The 15,023-nt window shown below is 34.4% G+C and overlaps 2 protein-coding genes across 3 annotated transcripts; both read left to right on the top strand.

Moving 5' to 3' along the window:
• Positions 1-1,077: 1,077 nt before the first annotated feature.
• On the top strand, positions 1,078-6,666 carry LOC137832610 (disease resistance protein (TIR class)). Of its 2 annotated transcripts, XM_068640857.2 has the most exons (9): positions 1,078-1,532; positions 1,639-1,815; positions 2,507-2,634; positions 2,842-2,894; positions 2,977-3,026; positions 3,121-3,273; positions 3,829-4,058; positions 4,288-6,020; positions 6,143-6,666. In XM_068640857.2, exons 1-9 carry the CDS (start codon positions 1,468-1,470, stop codon positions 6,356-6,358), a joined length of 2,805 nt encoding a protein of 934 aa, XP_068496958.2. In that variant the 5' UTR covers positions 1,078-1,467; the 3' UTR covers positions 6,359-6,666. The 2 variants fall into 2 exon arrangements, with proteins under 2 accessions (XP_068496958.2, XP_090159330.1); XM_090303204.1 differs by lacking the exons at positions 1,078-1,532; positions 1,639-1,815; positions 2,507-2,634; ... (1 more) ...; positions 2,977-3,026; positions 3,121-3,273 and adding an exon at positions 3,466-3,526.
• A 994-nt stretch (positions 6,667-7,660) lies between these two features.
• Positions 7,661-11,439, top strand: LOC137832609 (uncharacterized). The gene is made up of 10 exons (XM_068640856.1): positions 7,661-7,849; positions 8,177-8,276; positions 8,421-8,609; positions 8,717-8,812; positions 8,905-9,031; positions 9,105-10,089; positions 10,194-10,359; positions 10,464-10,628; positions 10,726-10,878; positions 10,987-11,439. The coding sequence occupies exons 2-10, from the start codon at positions 8,211-8,213 to the stop codon at positions 11,185-11,187; spliced, it is 2,148 nt and encodes a 715-aa protein (XP_068496957.1). The 5' UTR covers positions 7,661-7,849; positions 8,177-8,210; the 3' UTR covers positions 11,188-11,439.
• Positions 11,440-15,023: the final 3,584 nt, after the last annotated feature.

The raw sequence follows: 15,023 nt of genomic DNA, 5'->3' as shown, positions 1-15,023 counted from the left end.
AATTGACACCTAGCACAGCCCACCTTGTACTGAAAATATATGCATAAAAAACATTTGTTTTGTCCTTAATGAAAACTTAAAAAAACTAAAGAGGTAAATGTATGATCAAAAGACAAAGAACTGTTTTGTCTTCATTATTAATTTTTGGTTTGTCGTTAAAAAATTGTCATGGTTTAATGTGAGGCTCCTATAGAGAAAAGAAAAGAAAATAATTGTATGTTACTGTGGATGGTTCTTTAATAAGAGTCTCATTTATTAGGTGAAGCATACATAAAATTCAACTGAATAATCTTAATGCAGACAACAATGGCACAGAGAGAGAAATGGGATTCAATTTGAAGAAGAAGAAGAAGCCATTAAATCCGAGGAACATATTCTTTCTCCAAACCTATAATTAATGACCTTCTTTAGCAAGACCAAACGTGACCCACCAAACAGCGGAGAATGCTTCCAATAATGTCTTTTATCAAATCATAATCTTTTGGAAACTCACGCCCCCATCTCTCTCAACTTTCAAAACCCAACACAAACAAATAATTGCACGAGTTAAAATTTCGATTAATTGCTATCAAACTATGAATAGTAAAATAAAATTAAGTTTTTATAAAAGACCAAAATTTATAAACCACACAACACAACTTATAAAATTTATGGAAATTGTTAGTTTTTTCTTGTTAGGGAGATGGACTTAGAGACCTCTTGAAGTCTTCATCTTTCTTCTTTTTTTGGGTAGGTTGTTAGGACTATACTGAGATCCTTCTCGCCTTCGTGTTATTCTTTCGATTCTCGGTTTCGGATGAATGCCAAATGGGGGAGGTACCTGTAGAAGACCCTCCGACGCTCAAGTTGGTAAAAGGTGTTCGACACTCGGATAGGTGTACAGTAATAATGACGGACATTGTTCCTTGGGATGCGTGTTATTTATATTTTTTAATGGACTTAACTGATTGGGCCTGATTAGTGGAATATATCACACTTATGGTTGCATATGTAATTATTGATGGTAGTTTAGTTTCACTGATCTTGATTTGAACATTAATGGTTATATGTGTCGATCTTCTTAACCTCTCGATCGGTTAGAGCGTCCAAGATACTCGGTCGGCTATGCCAGTACAAAAATTAAACTTATTAAAGAATAAAGGAAAAATATAGCAACTTATTAACCTTTCTTCACACTCTTTGATAACATTTTGATGAGTTTATCTTAGTTGATTTTTGTGAGTGAAAAGAAAGGAGTTAGATACGCAGACAAAGCAGAAGGTGTCGCTATGGCATGTGATGAGGGCGTTGAAATCCTATAATATTATTGCCCCACTTCGCACTCCATGTGCCATGCTGCACTGCATTCCCCTCCTCTCTCCCAAACCCTTTCTCTCACATTCACACAACAACAACTAACGTTCTTCTTCTTCTTCTTCTTCTTGTTCTTCTTCACTTCACGAAACATCCATTCCCTTATGCTCTCACATGGCTTCCAATTCCAAGGCCATTTTGGATTATGCTTTGTTTCAACTCACTCCCACCAGAACCAGGTCACCCTCAACCCTTTCTTTTTCCTTGTTATTTGCTCTAAACAACTCTTACTGGGTGCTTTTCTTTTGCATCTGTGGTTGCTTAATGTTCTTTTTTCTTTTGCAGATGTGAGTTGTTAGTCTTTTGTGGAGGTGCTAATCAGAAAATAGCTTCTGGGTTGTTTGAGCCTTTCGTTTCTCATCTCAAATTCGTCAGAGATGAGATCTCCAAAGGTGGATACTCCATTAAGCTTCTGCCTCCCTCCAACTCTGCCTTCTGGTTCACCAGAGCCACCTTTGAGAGGTGATTGCTGCTTCTATCGATTTTTTACGTTATCTTTTTTGGCCTCTATAAGTGATTATTATCAATCTCTTCTTTCATCTCAACAACTTTCCTAATGTTTTCCAATCAAAATTGAAGATCCCGTGAATCAATACCTTAATAATTGAAGCCTGTAATGTGACATAATTGAATGGGAATGGTATGTAAAGAACTTTTAAATTTTTATCACACAATTAGTACAAGGGGTAATCATTTTCCACTCAGATTACTACCATGGATATATACTTCTTCATGGACCTCTGCAGCGCCAATGATAATAGAGGTCACTTTTTGTTTGTCCCTACTAATTATTATTTTATTTGACACCCATCAACTTGTTTAGTTAAAGTACATGATATTGTCAAATCAGTGATTGATTAACAAATTGCAGCTCTTGAATGATAGCTCGTGATTTAATAATCGATTTAGTTTACGTGGTTTTTATAAATTTAGGGAAGAATTTTTTTGGGGGTGGGAGTTATTGAAAACTAGGACTCAGTTAATAGAGGAAGGACTCTGGAAATTATAAAAAAACTCAGGATTTTCTGTATTTTTATCTCGTGTTCCTCCTTTCAGGATCCACATTCATCCAATTTAAGATTTATGATGCTGATTTTGCTCACTTCAGTTTTTGTCTTCTCTCTTTCCTTTTGGGGTGGGGTGTATTTTGCAGATTTGTGCGTTTTGTCAGCACACCGGCTATTCTGGAGAGGTTTGTTAGCCTTGAAAACGAAATTCTTCAGATTGAAAGTTCATTTCAAGCTAATGCTTTATCGATGTCCAATGCAACTCCTGATGAAGGTACGGTTGGAAGCTGCATCTTAAACATGTTTTATGGATATTGCTGCATGAATTGCTCAGTGTTAGGTGCTATAGTTAAATTTCAACAGCTGTACTTATTAAGTCAAACGACCATGAGGGAATGAAGTATGTGCGCATAATATTCACACCTAATCATCCGTTGCTTAATTGGAACTATTTTCTTACTAAAATTTTATTGTGTATTAGGAATCGTGCCACAAAACAATGGCAACACAAGGAGGTTAAGTGATTCTGCGAAGGTACTTAATTTCTTAAAGAAATGTTAGAATTACTTAATAATCTCTGATTTATTTTCTTAATTTACATTTTGTTTTGTTTCAGTTAAATGATGTACTCGAAGGTGTTGAGATCAAAGAAGAGGAAAGCTCAAAGTAACTGTCTCTCTCTTCAATGGTTTCTGCTGATGAAATGTTATTTTTATTTTTAAAAGAATTTCCTAACACTTCCTATTGCTATAATGGTAAGGGTTTCCCTGCATCGTCTATTGGAATCTCGAATAGCACTACTCCGGAAGGAGCAAGCAATGGCTTATTCACGTGGTCTTGTTGCTGGATTTGAAATTGACAGCATTGATGATCTCATATACTTCGCAAATGCATTTGGAGCAATCCGATTAAGGTATGAACTGGAACTAGTTCTTACTTGTACACCGTCAAAGGGAAACTTTAGTCAATTCAATTCTTACTCATAACATCAATGCTATTTTTCCTGCCTGTTTTTGTAAAGTGAGTTTATTTTCCTCAAAAGAACTTTCCCCTGCTTTGCCTGACTTAAAATTATTTTAACAATTGACCCTACTTTGTAGATTGTGAAATTTCACTTGTCTAAGGGGATCCTTCTTTTTGCTATGGAGGTTCAACTACCTTTGGATGTCAGTTCTCTCATTCCTTATTTTTCCAAGGATCATTGAGAAATGAGAACCTATTCTTGTGAATATTTTAGTTTCCTTTAAACTCTAACTGTCATCCTGTATGTCACACGTACTAATGGACTATGCCATACCACCATATCAGACTAGGGAAATTTCTGCAAAACGTACCTGTTTTCTTACTATGAGATATGATAAATCATTTAAAACTAGTAACCTATGGTTGTGGACTGGGAGATCTTGCCTCATTGACATAAGACCTTTAGCTTCAAAATCAACTCAGTCTTGATATTCAATGTATGTAGGGAAGCCTGCATTAATTTTAAGGAATTATGGAAGAAAAAGCATGCAGATGATCTTTGGATAAAAGAAGTAGCTGCTATGCAGTCAAGCTTGCCACCGGCACTCTCATTGTCTGGATCATCAGGAATTATACTGGCAAATGATATAACCGCCAATGACCAGAATAGCGTTGCTTCTGGTGACGGAAATGTACTTTCTGAAACATCAAATTCTACTTCAAACAAAAAAGAAGGTAATTTTTTCAACCCTTCCTTTTCCTTTACCTAGTCTATATTATGTATTTAGAAATTTACAGAAACCTTCACCTCCAAATCAAATCTCAGAAATTTAAATTTGATAATCAGAAATCTGCTTACATAATGATGTCTGCTGGATGTCATAAAGCCATATTAAAGAGAGGATATAGATATCATTTACAAGCCATACAATGTTTATTTAATATCAATGAATGTCATGTGCAGATGTGAACCTGGCTACTCCAGATCAGAAACCTTCACAAACAGCAAATGTTCATATGCCAATGCCCTGGCCTTACAATGTGCCTCCGTATATGTATAATCTTTCGCAAATGCCTTCGTACCAAGGATATCCTATGAATAATATGCAGACTGTTCCTCCTTACCTTCTACAGAATTTGCAATGGTCTTCTGACCCGGGAGTGAATCAGAAACCATCATCAACCAAAAAGGATAAATCCCATAAGAAAAGGGCAGATGAATATGAAGAAGACCAGCAGTCAGAGTCCAGTGATCCTGATTCTGGGAGCGAATCTGATTCAGATAAACAGAATTACTCCAGTCACTCTTCGAAGGATGATGTGAAGAGGAGAAAGAACAGAAGAAAGTCATCTGGAACAGTTGTGATTCGTAATATCAACTACATCACTCCAAAAAGGAGAAATGGAAATGAGGACGGAGGCTCTGACGAATCTTTAGAAGATGATGATGTCATAGATGAACAAATGATCAAACAAAAGGTCGGTGTTGCACTTGAATCTTTGCACAAGGTCCATAAAGGTGAAAAACACGCTAATGGAAAAAAAGCAGCAGCCGGGCACAAGGTAACTAAATCAAGTGATGCGACTGAGGAGGATCTCACTGAAAACTTGAGTGATGCATCCCACGGAGGAAACAATAATGAGAACTGGAGTGCATTTCAGAACCTTTTGAAGATAGATGAGGGTACTGGAATTGATGGATCAGAAAGGATGAAGTCAATTGATGTCCAGGATGAGCATTTTACGGTGAGAAACTCAGAAGAAACAATGCCGTATGCTGCTAGTTCAACTCCAAACTTGGATTTCAAAGAAGTTCTCAAGAATCCTAAAGTTCCAAATGACTCCTTTATTGTGAGTCGGAGAGATGGAGGAAATGAAGGCGGATCCAAGCTGGATGAGTATGTAGACAACTGTGGTCCAGTTACAAAGAGCAGGGACAATGTGGGTGAAGAAATAGTGCTGTCTCATAGATCAAAAGAACCAGGAAATAAATACGGTGATCCATTATCTACTTTTGCTGCCGACTCATTACAAACAAAGGGCAGAACATCAGATGATTGGTTTATTCTTGAAAATTTGGAAAAGATGAGGAGCCCCGATCCCGCAATTGTGTCTGCAGCGTTTGATGGTGATTTCACTTCTCCAGTGAATGGTCATTCCCATTCCGAGAAAAGAAGTGAAAGAACTCTCATTGATGATTCCTTCATGATTCAGGGTCAATTAGTAGATAACGATCTTTCTGGCTCCCAATGGAAGAGGGACTTGAGTATGGTTGCAGATCTAACTGTTGCCAACAAGCCTGAAAGTGATGCAGCTTCTTCAAATGAGAAGCGTGCATTATCAAAGAACCAGGAGCCTAACGACCTCTTTGTAGTTCTACAACGTGATTCTGGATTTGATTCTGTTGAGGGCTCACGGACAATGGACTATGAAATTGACTTTTCTTTAGCAGAAACTGATAGAAGATCCTCCTCCTTTGACCATTCTCATGACAAGTTGAATGACAACCTTCCTGCTAGTCCTGTGAAAACCAATGTGAGCAAAAGCAAGGTTTCTGGATCAAGAAGTTCAGAAAAGGATGAGAAATCAAAATCCTCGCGCAGTTCCTTCGGAAAGGGCAAGCCTGAAATAATTCCCAGGGCCAGAAAGCCATCTCTCCCGAATAGGCCTATTGTTCAGAAGAGCAAAAGGGAACAGGTATCGTGATTTTTCCATTGTTCAGTAGCATTGTTATCTTTTGAAGATGCTTTGTTCACCTAATTCTTTTAACATAGCATGTATTAATCCTAACTCTTAATGATGCTTATGACGGTAAACAGGAAGATGAGACGAGGAAGAAGATGGAAGAATTGCGGAATGAACGTCAGAGGAGAATTGCTGAAAGAACTGCATCCTCTGGTCTTGCTCGAGGTGTGCCCAAGAAAGACCAAGTTGAAGGTAAAACAACAAGGGTTTCTCCTAAGAGTGACAAGAACAAGACTCAACCTGCGAGAGAGACAAACAGAATCAGTTCTGTCAATGTCAGGGGAATTTAGCAAAACTCGTGAGTTCGATGTGGATGCAGATTTTATAAGCTACATGGTAAAGTGTATTTAAATAAGCGATGATTAAAATGAAATGAATAGTTTCGTTTTTTATAAAGTGTAAGTTATTGCATGTTTTGTTTTGTCTCACGGTTGTATATCAATAGATTCTTTATCGATTGTAGATGAAAACTTGTCATAAAGGTTTTGTTGGATAAATAGATATTCAAGTTTAATAGGTTGTGTGGATTGTATATCCCGGCATTCTTTGTTCTATGTAATGTATGAAACCTTTATGAATAATTCTATTCTTTTGCAAATAATTCTGAATTTATTTTTCTGTCTGATTCTTTGTCATTATGATACCACTAGGAAAAAGAAAGTGAACAAAATTCACAACTTATTTCTGCAATGTTTTTAGTTATATCATTAATATTCAAATCTGTATCTCAACTAAATATAAAAATATTTCATTGGGTATAAACATGAAGAGATCTATGAAGTTGAATTAAAAGTCTTTTCAATAATATTTTTTAGCAAATTTTAGTATTATTTCAGAATGAGTTTGTGAAATTTAACTCTACAAGATTAATTTTAGTAAAAGTTGCCTTTGTCATGTTTATTTTGGGACTTTACCTTGAAGAACAATTTGAGTTTTTCTCTTCAATAGCGTATATTGTTTGAGTTCTCCATCCTTTTGGACATAAATTAAAAAGATAGAAGCTTATTTTAAAAGTAGTTTATTTTTTTTTTAAAGTTAGTGTTGCAGTATATAAACGAAGTTTCTACTTTCATATCAAACTAGTCTAGAAGCATTTCGAGAATTTCGGTGAATAAAAAATTGAAGACAAAAGAAGATTTTGATTTAAACTCAAAGATCGTTGCCACGTGCTTACAAGTAAAGAGAAAAAAAAATATTAGTTCCTTTTCATACGATACACTCAAAATTAGAAATCAAATAGTGAAAGAATCAGTAGTTTTAAGGCGAGGGTTTATTATAGAGTTGGGGCAAAATTATATAAAACTGGACGGACAAATTGCTAATTATGGAGAACCAAAATTATATAAAACTGCTTTGTTACAGTATCAGTTTGTACCTAACTCACTCAGAACCAATGTTAAGTAGTTTGTTAAAACTTAAAAGTGGGAACTCAACAAAATTATTGAGTTGATTAAACATAGAAAAATCGAAGAGACATGTGAAAGGGTCGAAGCTGTTTAATATTGTCTTGTTTTTAGCAATGAGCCTGCCCATAATATACTTTACAATGTTACAGGAAATTATTAGTTACAACCTCACCTATACTTTACACTGCTATTCTGTTTACTGTTTTAGTGCTCAACACAACTACTTATATATTTACTTCAACTTTTCTGTGTATCTCTCAGTTCCTAAACGATCACTTTCCTTGTCGCGTAGTAGTTTACTATGAGAACACGGCATAAACTCCAACACAATGGCTGAAAGCAACTCCATCAAATCCAAAACATAGGACTGAAAAGGTACTTATTTTTCATCCTAGCTCTCTCACGTTTGACAATTTTCTATTAGAATTCACATTATTTAATGATGATGCTCCACCATTAGGTCTAACCTCCTTATTGCATGCATGTCGCTTATTTTTTTATTATAATGTCAATTTGAAAGTTCATTTCTGGATATTTTATTTCTTCGCAACAAAGGTTTGAATTCTGTAGCAAATTATTCTGTAGTTTTTTTGGTCTTTTAATACCTTCAATGGACTTTCATTTTGAGCTGAACATGTCAGCTTGTTTATACACACTTTGTGAAGTTGTGGCTCGCACATCACAATGTTTTTTTTAATTCAGGTTTTCAAGTCAATATAAGCAAACCTACTAAGCCATGTCTAACGTGAGATTATGTGGTTTGATGCCATTTCGCTTTGGACGAAAGGCCTGTCTTTTTGAGGTAAGATTCTGGCCTTCTGACAAAGCAATTCCCAATGGTTTTGTCATTGTATTTTGCATGGCTTGGTTTGTTCCATGCTTAAATTTGGAATTGTTATACTGTCATAACTCCTTTCATTCATGATACACAATTTATCATGTTCAGTCAATGAAAAGCTCAACGACGTCCAAGAAGCCTTCTATGGCTCATAATGAAGGGAAGGGAGGGTCAATTGAGTGGTCATTTGTTGGTGCAGACCAATTGATATCAATGATGAAGGTCCATAAGAAGATCTTTGTCTTTAGGGATATCATGGACCTTGCTCCTATCAATACTTCTGCTTCCTTGCTTGAGGTATTTCATCTTTCTGAACTATGTTATGGCTTTGCCTGAAAAATGTAAATAAATAAATAAATAAACATGACTTTGCCTCCCTTTGCTTTTCATCTGTCATATTTTAGATGGTTATTACAACCTTGGAAGATCTTCAAAGGCTTTACCCGGGGATCATACCAAGCAAAAAAGTGTCAAATATAAAAAACAAGCCTATAAATGAGGTTTTCAACTTGCAGCACTTGAAAGTGTCTTAATTAAAGTTACTTCATAAATTTGTATCCTAGAATGCTAAATGTAGAAAGTTTTCTGCTAGGGTCTTGCCTACTTCTGCGAGGCTTTAGAGTCTCTTGGAGAATCTTGGATGATTAACAATGATTCTATGGAAAAACACAGCTATGAGTTACCAGCGTGTAAAGATAACACCAATATGAAGCAACTGGGTACATCATATTTCACAATTTCTGTCCTGTCTCAGTTGAATTTCAGTTAATTGTTATTTTATTTGTTTCGCAGGTGAAACTATGTCGACCACACTTGATTGTTTGATTAAGATTGCTAGTGAGAAGTTTGATATTATGGAAGAAGATGACCCAAAAAAAGTTCTACCTTACAACTCCTTTTCAGATATGAATTATTCCCCTGTCACACCAAAATCTGTCCTTCCAGAATCCATGACCCCAGCATATTCTAGTACCATTCCACTTTGGTCTCCAAGAGCTGTGGAAAAGCTGAACCCAATTGATTTAAAGCGTTTATCTTACCACATGTCATCACCACGCATGCAAACCCACAAGATAAAGAAGGAACCAACTATGAACATGGAAATAATAGATCCAAAAGTTGAAAACCCAGAAAACAAAATATCACAAGATATAGTTCTTCCCTCGGGCACTACTAGTGATCATGGAGAAACATATGATAATCCTCAAGCAAAGGAAGATGTGGAGAAACTTTCAGTATCTCCCAAACCATTACAAACACCTACTCTGCAACAAAAAGCACAAGGGTCGGTAGCATCACCGTCATCTCCACTAACACCTCCACCACCCCCACCACCTCCACCCTCACCCCTTCCGACAACATGCACTATCCCACCACCACCTCCAACATCATCACCACCAGTGCTGCAACCAAATAGGGCACTACCCCCGCCGCCACCACTACCTTTGAGCTCAAGTTTAGCACTAGTACCACCACCTCCCCCACCAATTCCCTTTAAATCTGGACCAGCTCCGGCACCTCCACCATCAATGCCACGTGGAAGCGGAGCTGCTGCTCCACCACCACCTCCACCTGGAGCAGGGAGATGCTTGCGGCCAAAGGCAACTACCAAACTGAAAAGGTCAACACAATTAGGCAACCTGTATAGAACTCTCAAGGGAAAAGTGGAAGGATCCAACATCAAAGGCAAATCATCCGGTGGGAGAACCAATGCAATTGGAGCAGGAACTAGTGGGAAACTAGGAATGGCTGATGCTCTAGCAGAGATGACAAAAAGGTATACGTTTTTAGACACTCCATTGGCTTGCTTTTAAGCCTTGAAACCAGATTTCTCACCACTTTCTTTTGTTATTTTTTACTTCAATTTTTGGTTTTTACTAGATCATCTTACTTCCAACAAATAGAAGAAGATGTTCAGAGGTACACAAAACAGATCATAGAACTGAGATCAGCTATTACCAATTTCAAGACAAAGGATATGATAGAACTTGTTAAGTTCCACAAAGATGTTGAATCCGTTCTTGAGAATCTAACTGATGAGTCACAAGTGAGTTTAGAAACCCCATTCATCTCCATTCAAGTTAATGCACTGCCATGTATTATTTTGCTTGTTCTTTCGATACCATGATACAAAACTCCATTGCTATGTAGGTCCTATCTAGATTTGAAGGCTTTCCCTCGAAGAAGTTAGAAGCTATAAGAATGGCAACCGCACTTTATCTTAGGTTGGATTCAATTCTTACTGAGCTTCAAAATTGGAATATAGTGACTCCTGTTGGCCAGTTCCTTGACAAGGCTGAACGTTATTTCAATAAGGTGATTCTCAATCTTTTGGTTTATTATCCCCTCATTCATGACATTGATTCTTTTAATGTATCTACATTCGTTTCTAACTTGCAACACCAACATACAGATAAAAACAGAATTAGATTCAATGGAGCGAACCAAGGATGAAGAATCCAAGAAATTCAAAAGCCACAACATCGAATTCGACTTCAACATCCTTATAAAAATCAAAGAAGCCATAGTGGATGTTTCCTCCAATTGCATGGAACTAGCAATAAAGGTCACACAACAACAACAATCACAAACAAACCCTATTTAGTTTTGATGATTCCACCTTAGGACATTTAGTATGATTGACTTGATGTGTATTTGCTTGAACTGAATGCAGGAGAGGCGCAGTGATGCCGCCACCAGAGTTTCAGGATCAAACATTAGTGATGGAAAAAGAAAAGAACATGGTAAGTTGCTTTGGAGGACTTTCCAGTTCGCATTTCGAGTCTACACTTTTGCTGGTGGACATGATGATCGTGCTGACAAACTCACAAGAGAATTGGCTAAGGAAATAGAGAGTGACCCGAACCAGCCATGACCTTCCACAAGATTTCTTATAAAGCATGTCACATGCTTCATACTACAATCACCATTTTTTGTCATGGACAACTTAGACGTAGCTCCATAGATGCCTTGCTGTTATTCTCTTATGAAAATCACAGTTTCACTTTTCTGAAATGTACAATTAGACAAAGTATGAACTTTAAAATAAGAGGATAAAATGTTTATATATTTCAAAATAAGAAGACGAAAGTCACGAATTGAATAAAATGGAAGGATTGAAATCACAGTTAAGCTACATTTTTATTGCACAGATCATTAAAGTAAAATTCTAGTTTTTGTCGGAGAACATGAATACCTATTCAATTGTTTGTAACTTTTTTTTTTCACTCAGGAAGCCCCAAATCATTGTTTGACCAAAAGAAAACAAAAAACTGGTTTTTTGTTCTTGTCATGAGAGAAAAAAAATTGTTGGGTTAAACAGAGCTATCTCTCAATATTACATCACTAATCCTATCACACAATTTTTCTATTTTCTCTTTCGTGTCTTATTATGGTTGTAAAAAAATTATACAAAACTATCGTATAAAAAATCTCTTTTAAAAATGTACCACTGTTGATACAATGTTTATTTTTTAAAAATAATTATATTTATTATTTGAAGAAATTAATCTTTCCAAAATAAGCTTTAAAAATTGAAATTTTAATGTGAATACTTTATAAAATATTATAAGAGTTATTATCATTATAAAAAAGTTTATATATGCTTTGTACTCTGAAGCATTATTGTTGTGTACTATTGTACTTTCTGTACTACATGTACTGCAGAGTGGAATTTGCCACATATATATATATATACATATATGTATATATGTATATACATATATACATATATACATATATGTATATATATATATATATGTATGTATATGTTTTGTAGTAGCATTTCACTCACAACCAGCAACCTCAATTTCTTATTTTGTAGCAGTTTAGTTCAGAGTACTACATTTTCTCCTAACTTTGAGAGCATGGGTAACTTCTATTTTCTGGGTATTCCAGGTTTCTTCTGATCCTTTGTCCTAAAATCCTAAAATAGTGTCTGTTTCTTCTTGAGGTGTTTGTTGAGGAAAGAGAAAGGGTTTGTTGGGAACGGTACGAGAAATAGAAGATTCCCATGTTCTCACGGTTAGCAGAAAACGGGATGTCAGTGGAAGATGCCAAGATTAATGCGGAGGTGCAAAAACAAAAAGCTAACAGGCCTTCGGTAGTTGGGCTCTACAAAATAGAGAACAGCCCTTTGGGTTTTTTTTATGCTACCCTTCTCTTCGCACAACCCTGCGATTTCTTCCTCCACCTCCATACAAGATGTGAAATGCAACTTTGCCCTTTTTTTCATCTTCTCATAACATTTCAAACTCCATAATTTAAAATATAATTTTGTATTGTGAATTCTAAATTTTGAAAATTATTTTCCAAATCAAAAAATACATTACAAACTCTAGAATTGGGATTCAAAAATACTTTCGAATTCTATAATTCAAAATAGGTAAGATATTTTGAAACCTAAAAAATATCTTCTGAATTTTAAAATTAAAAAAATACTCCAAATTCTAGAATTTAGAATATATTTTCTGGGTTTTGGGTTTGAAAATATTGAACTCAGAAATTTGGAAATAATTTGAGTTTTTAACTTTTGTGTTTAAAAAGTATTTTCAAACCACAAAATAGATTCTGAAGTCTAGAATTTGAAATTTGAAATTCTAAAATTCAGAAGGTATATCAATTATATAATTCAAAAGTGAGAAAAAAAGTATACACCTTTTGTCCTATGATAATTTTGGAATTAAAAAAAATATGGAAATACTGAAAGAAACTTTGGAGGTGGATGAAGAAATTCCCCACAACCCTTTTTATAGCAAATGAGTGAGGAAGGGAAAGAAAAAAAGTATTCTCTAAATCAACATCAGAAATGGTCCAACAAGCAACCAAATTGTGATCCTTTCATAAATTTTGTGAGCCACACGTATAAATTAATAAATTAATGCTTTTCTCTTCAAAATTACCATTCAGATTAAATGGTCTGCTACTTGGTTATAGTTTCAAATTTGCTACTTTAATATTCAACAAAATTGCACTAGGTCATTTTTAAGTGCAGTTATGATCAGTTAGTGTCGTGCAGGGTTCAATTAGGTAATCCATATTTTATTTGAAGAGTTTCTTATGAATATTATATTTATTTTAGTTTGAGTATTGCTTAAGAAGGTTAAGTTTCAGATTGAATTCCTACACCTTTTAAAATTCTTATAGATAGATCTATATACATATAGTTTAAAATCATACATGAGTTTTCATGACTTCATCTTCTTTAAAAAAAAAAGTATAGTTTCTTACTAAAAGATGAATAACTTCGGAAAAAATTGAATTTATATAAAAATTCATATATGTACTTTTCAAATATTAGAAACATATGTAAAATATTTCAATAATGAGATTATGTGTACTGCAATTTAGATTTGAATCCCCCTTATCTTCTAAACTCAAGAAACTTTGTGGTTTAAAACAAATATGAACTAATTTTAAAGAAAAAATAATAATTAATTATTATATTAACAAAATTAATTTTTTTTTATAAACTAAAGTAGTTAATTAATACAAATATATAAGAGGATTTTTATAGGGTAAGTCTCTTAAACTGTCTCAAGTGCATTATCCTTAATACGAGAAAATCATGAAATAGAAACCAATATTTACATATCAAAATAATTAGTTGCAATTGTAACTAAATTAGAGACTATTTTATAAACTAAAAAAAATATGGTTTCTAAATTAGTTTCTATTATTGTTGAATAGTTTCTAAATTTGTATCTAATTTGCAACCAAGGTTTTAACTACCAATTATTTAACCTTGATTGCTAATTAGATACCAATTTAGAAATTATTGAAGGGTAATAGAAACTTTTATTAGCATGGGTCAAAAAGGGACATTAGCTATAATAAATGGACGCAAAAGTGTAATTATCATTAAAATTTGGAAGCTAATATGTTCGACATAAAAATAGTGGCAGGTGTGTGGGACACAAGTGATGTGTTTTTTGAGTAGGCGTATCCTACATGCTACCCACACAAAATTATATTTTATATTGTTTATTCAAAGAAGCTTGGGCTTAGACAACGGACTGGCCACACAATTTTTAAACAAGTGTGGGTTTAACCTTCATAATTTTATTACATATTTAAATTTAATTTGAAATATATATATATATATATATTATGTTTGCGTGAGCTTAACCTACAAAATTTTAAATTTTTATTATTATTTATTATTTATAGTTTCAGTTGTGACCGTTTGACCCACGCAATTTTTTCTTTCTTTTTTTTAGTTTATGTCGATATAATCACGCTTACCCACGTTTTATATTTTTTATTATTTTTAATAATGAAGTCTTAGTGAACACTATTTAGGGTTCCTAGCATCACCTTCACTTTCTTTTGTAGCTAATTTTACTTGTTGGTGTAGTGATTCTTATACACAACATTAACTAGAAAGCGAAATTCATAATAAATCTTTTATTTATTTTGAAATGTGATTACATTAAATGTTTGTTTATACATATTGTTTTATCCATGTTGAAATGGTTTTTTTTTTCTTTTTTGTATTGTTGGAGTAATCTAAGACAGTTACGTGAACCTTAATCAGCACGATCCCTTGTCTATAAGAGAAGAAAAATGATTTGTTGACACCCCATTTTTCCTTTGCTCCAAATTACACCTTCTTTTAAGTGTTGGATTACTTATGTGATAGGGGTATTTTTGTAAAATAATAGGCATAAGATGGATGTAATTTGGAGCATTGAGTGTCAAATTATCACTACT

The sequence above is a fragment of the Phaseolus vulgaris genome, chromosome 6 (assembly GCF_051622355.1).
Source record: "Phaseolus vulgaris cultivar YP4 chromosome 6, ASM5162235v1, whole genome shotgun sequence".
Classification (NCBI taxonomy): domain Eukaryota; kingdom Viridiplantae; phylum Streptophyta; class Magnoliopsida; order Fabales; family Fabaceae; genus Phaseolus; species Phaseolus vulgaris.
This window is presented reverse-complemented; position numbering and strand designations above follow the sequence as displayed.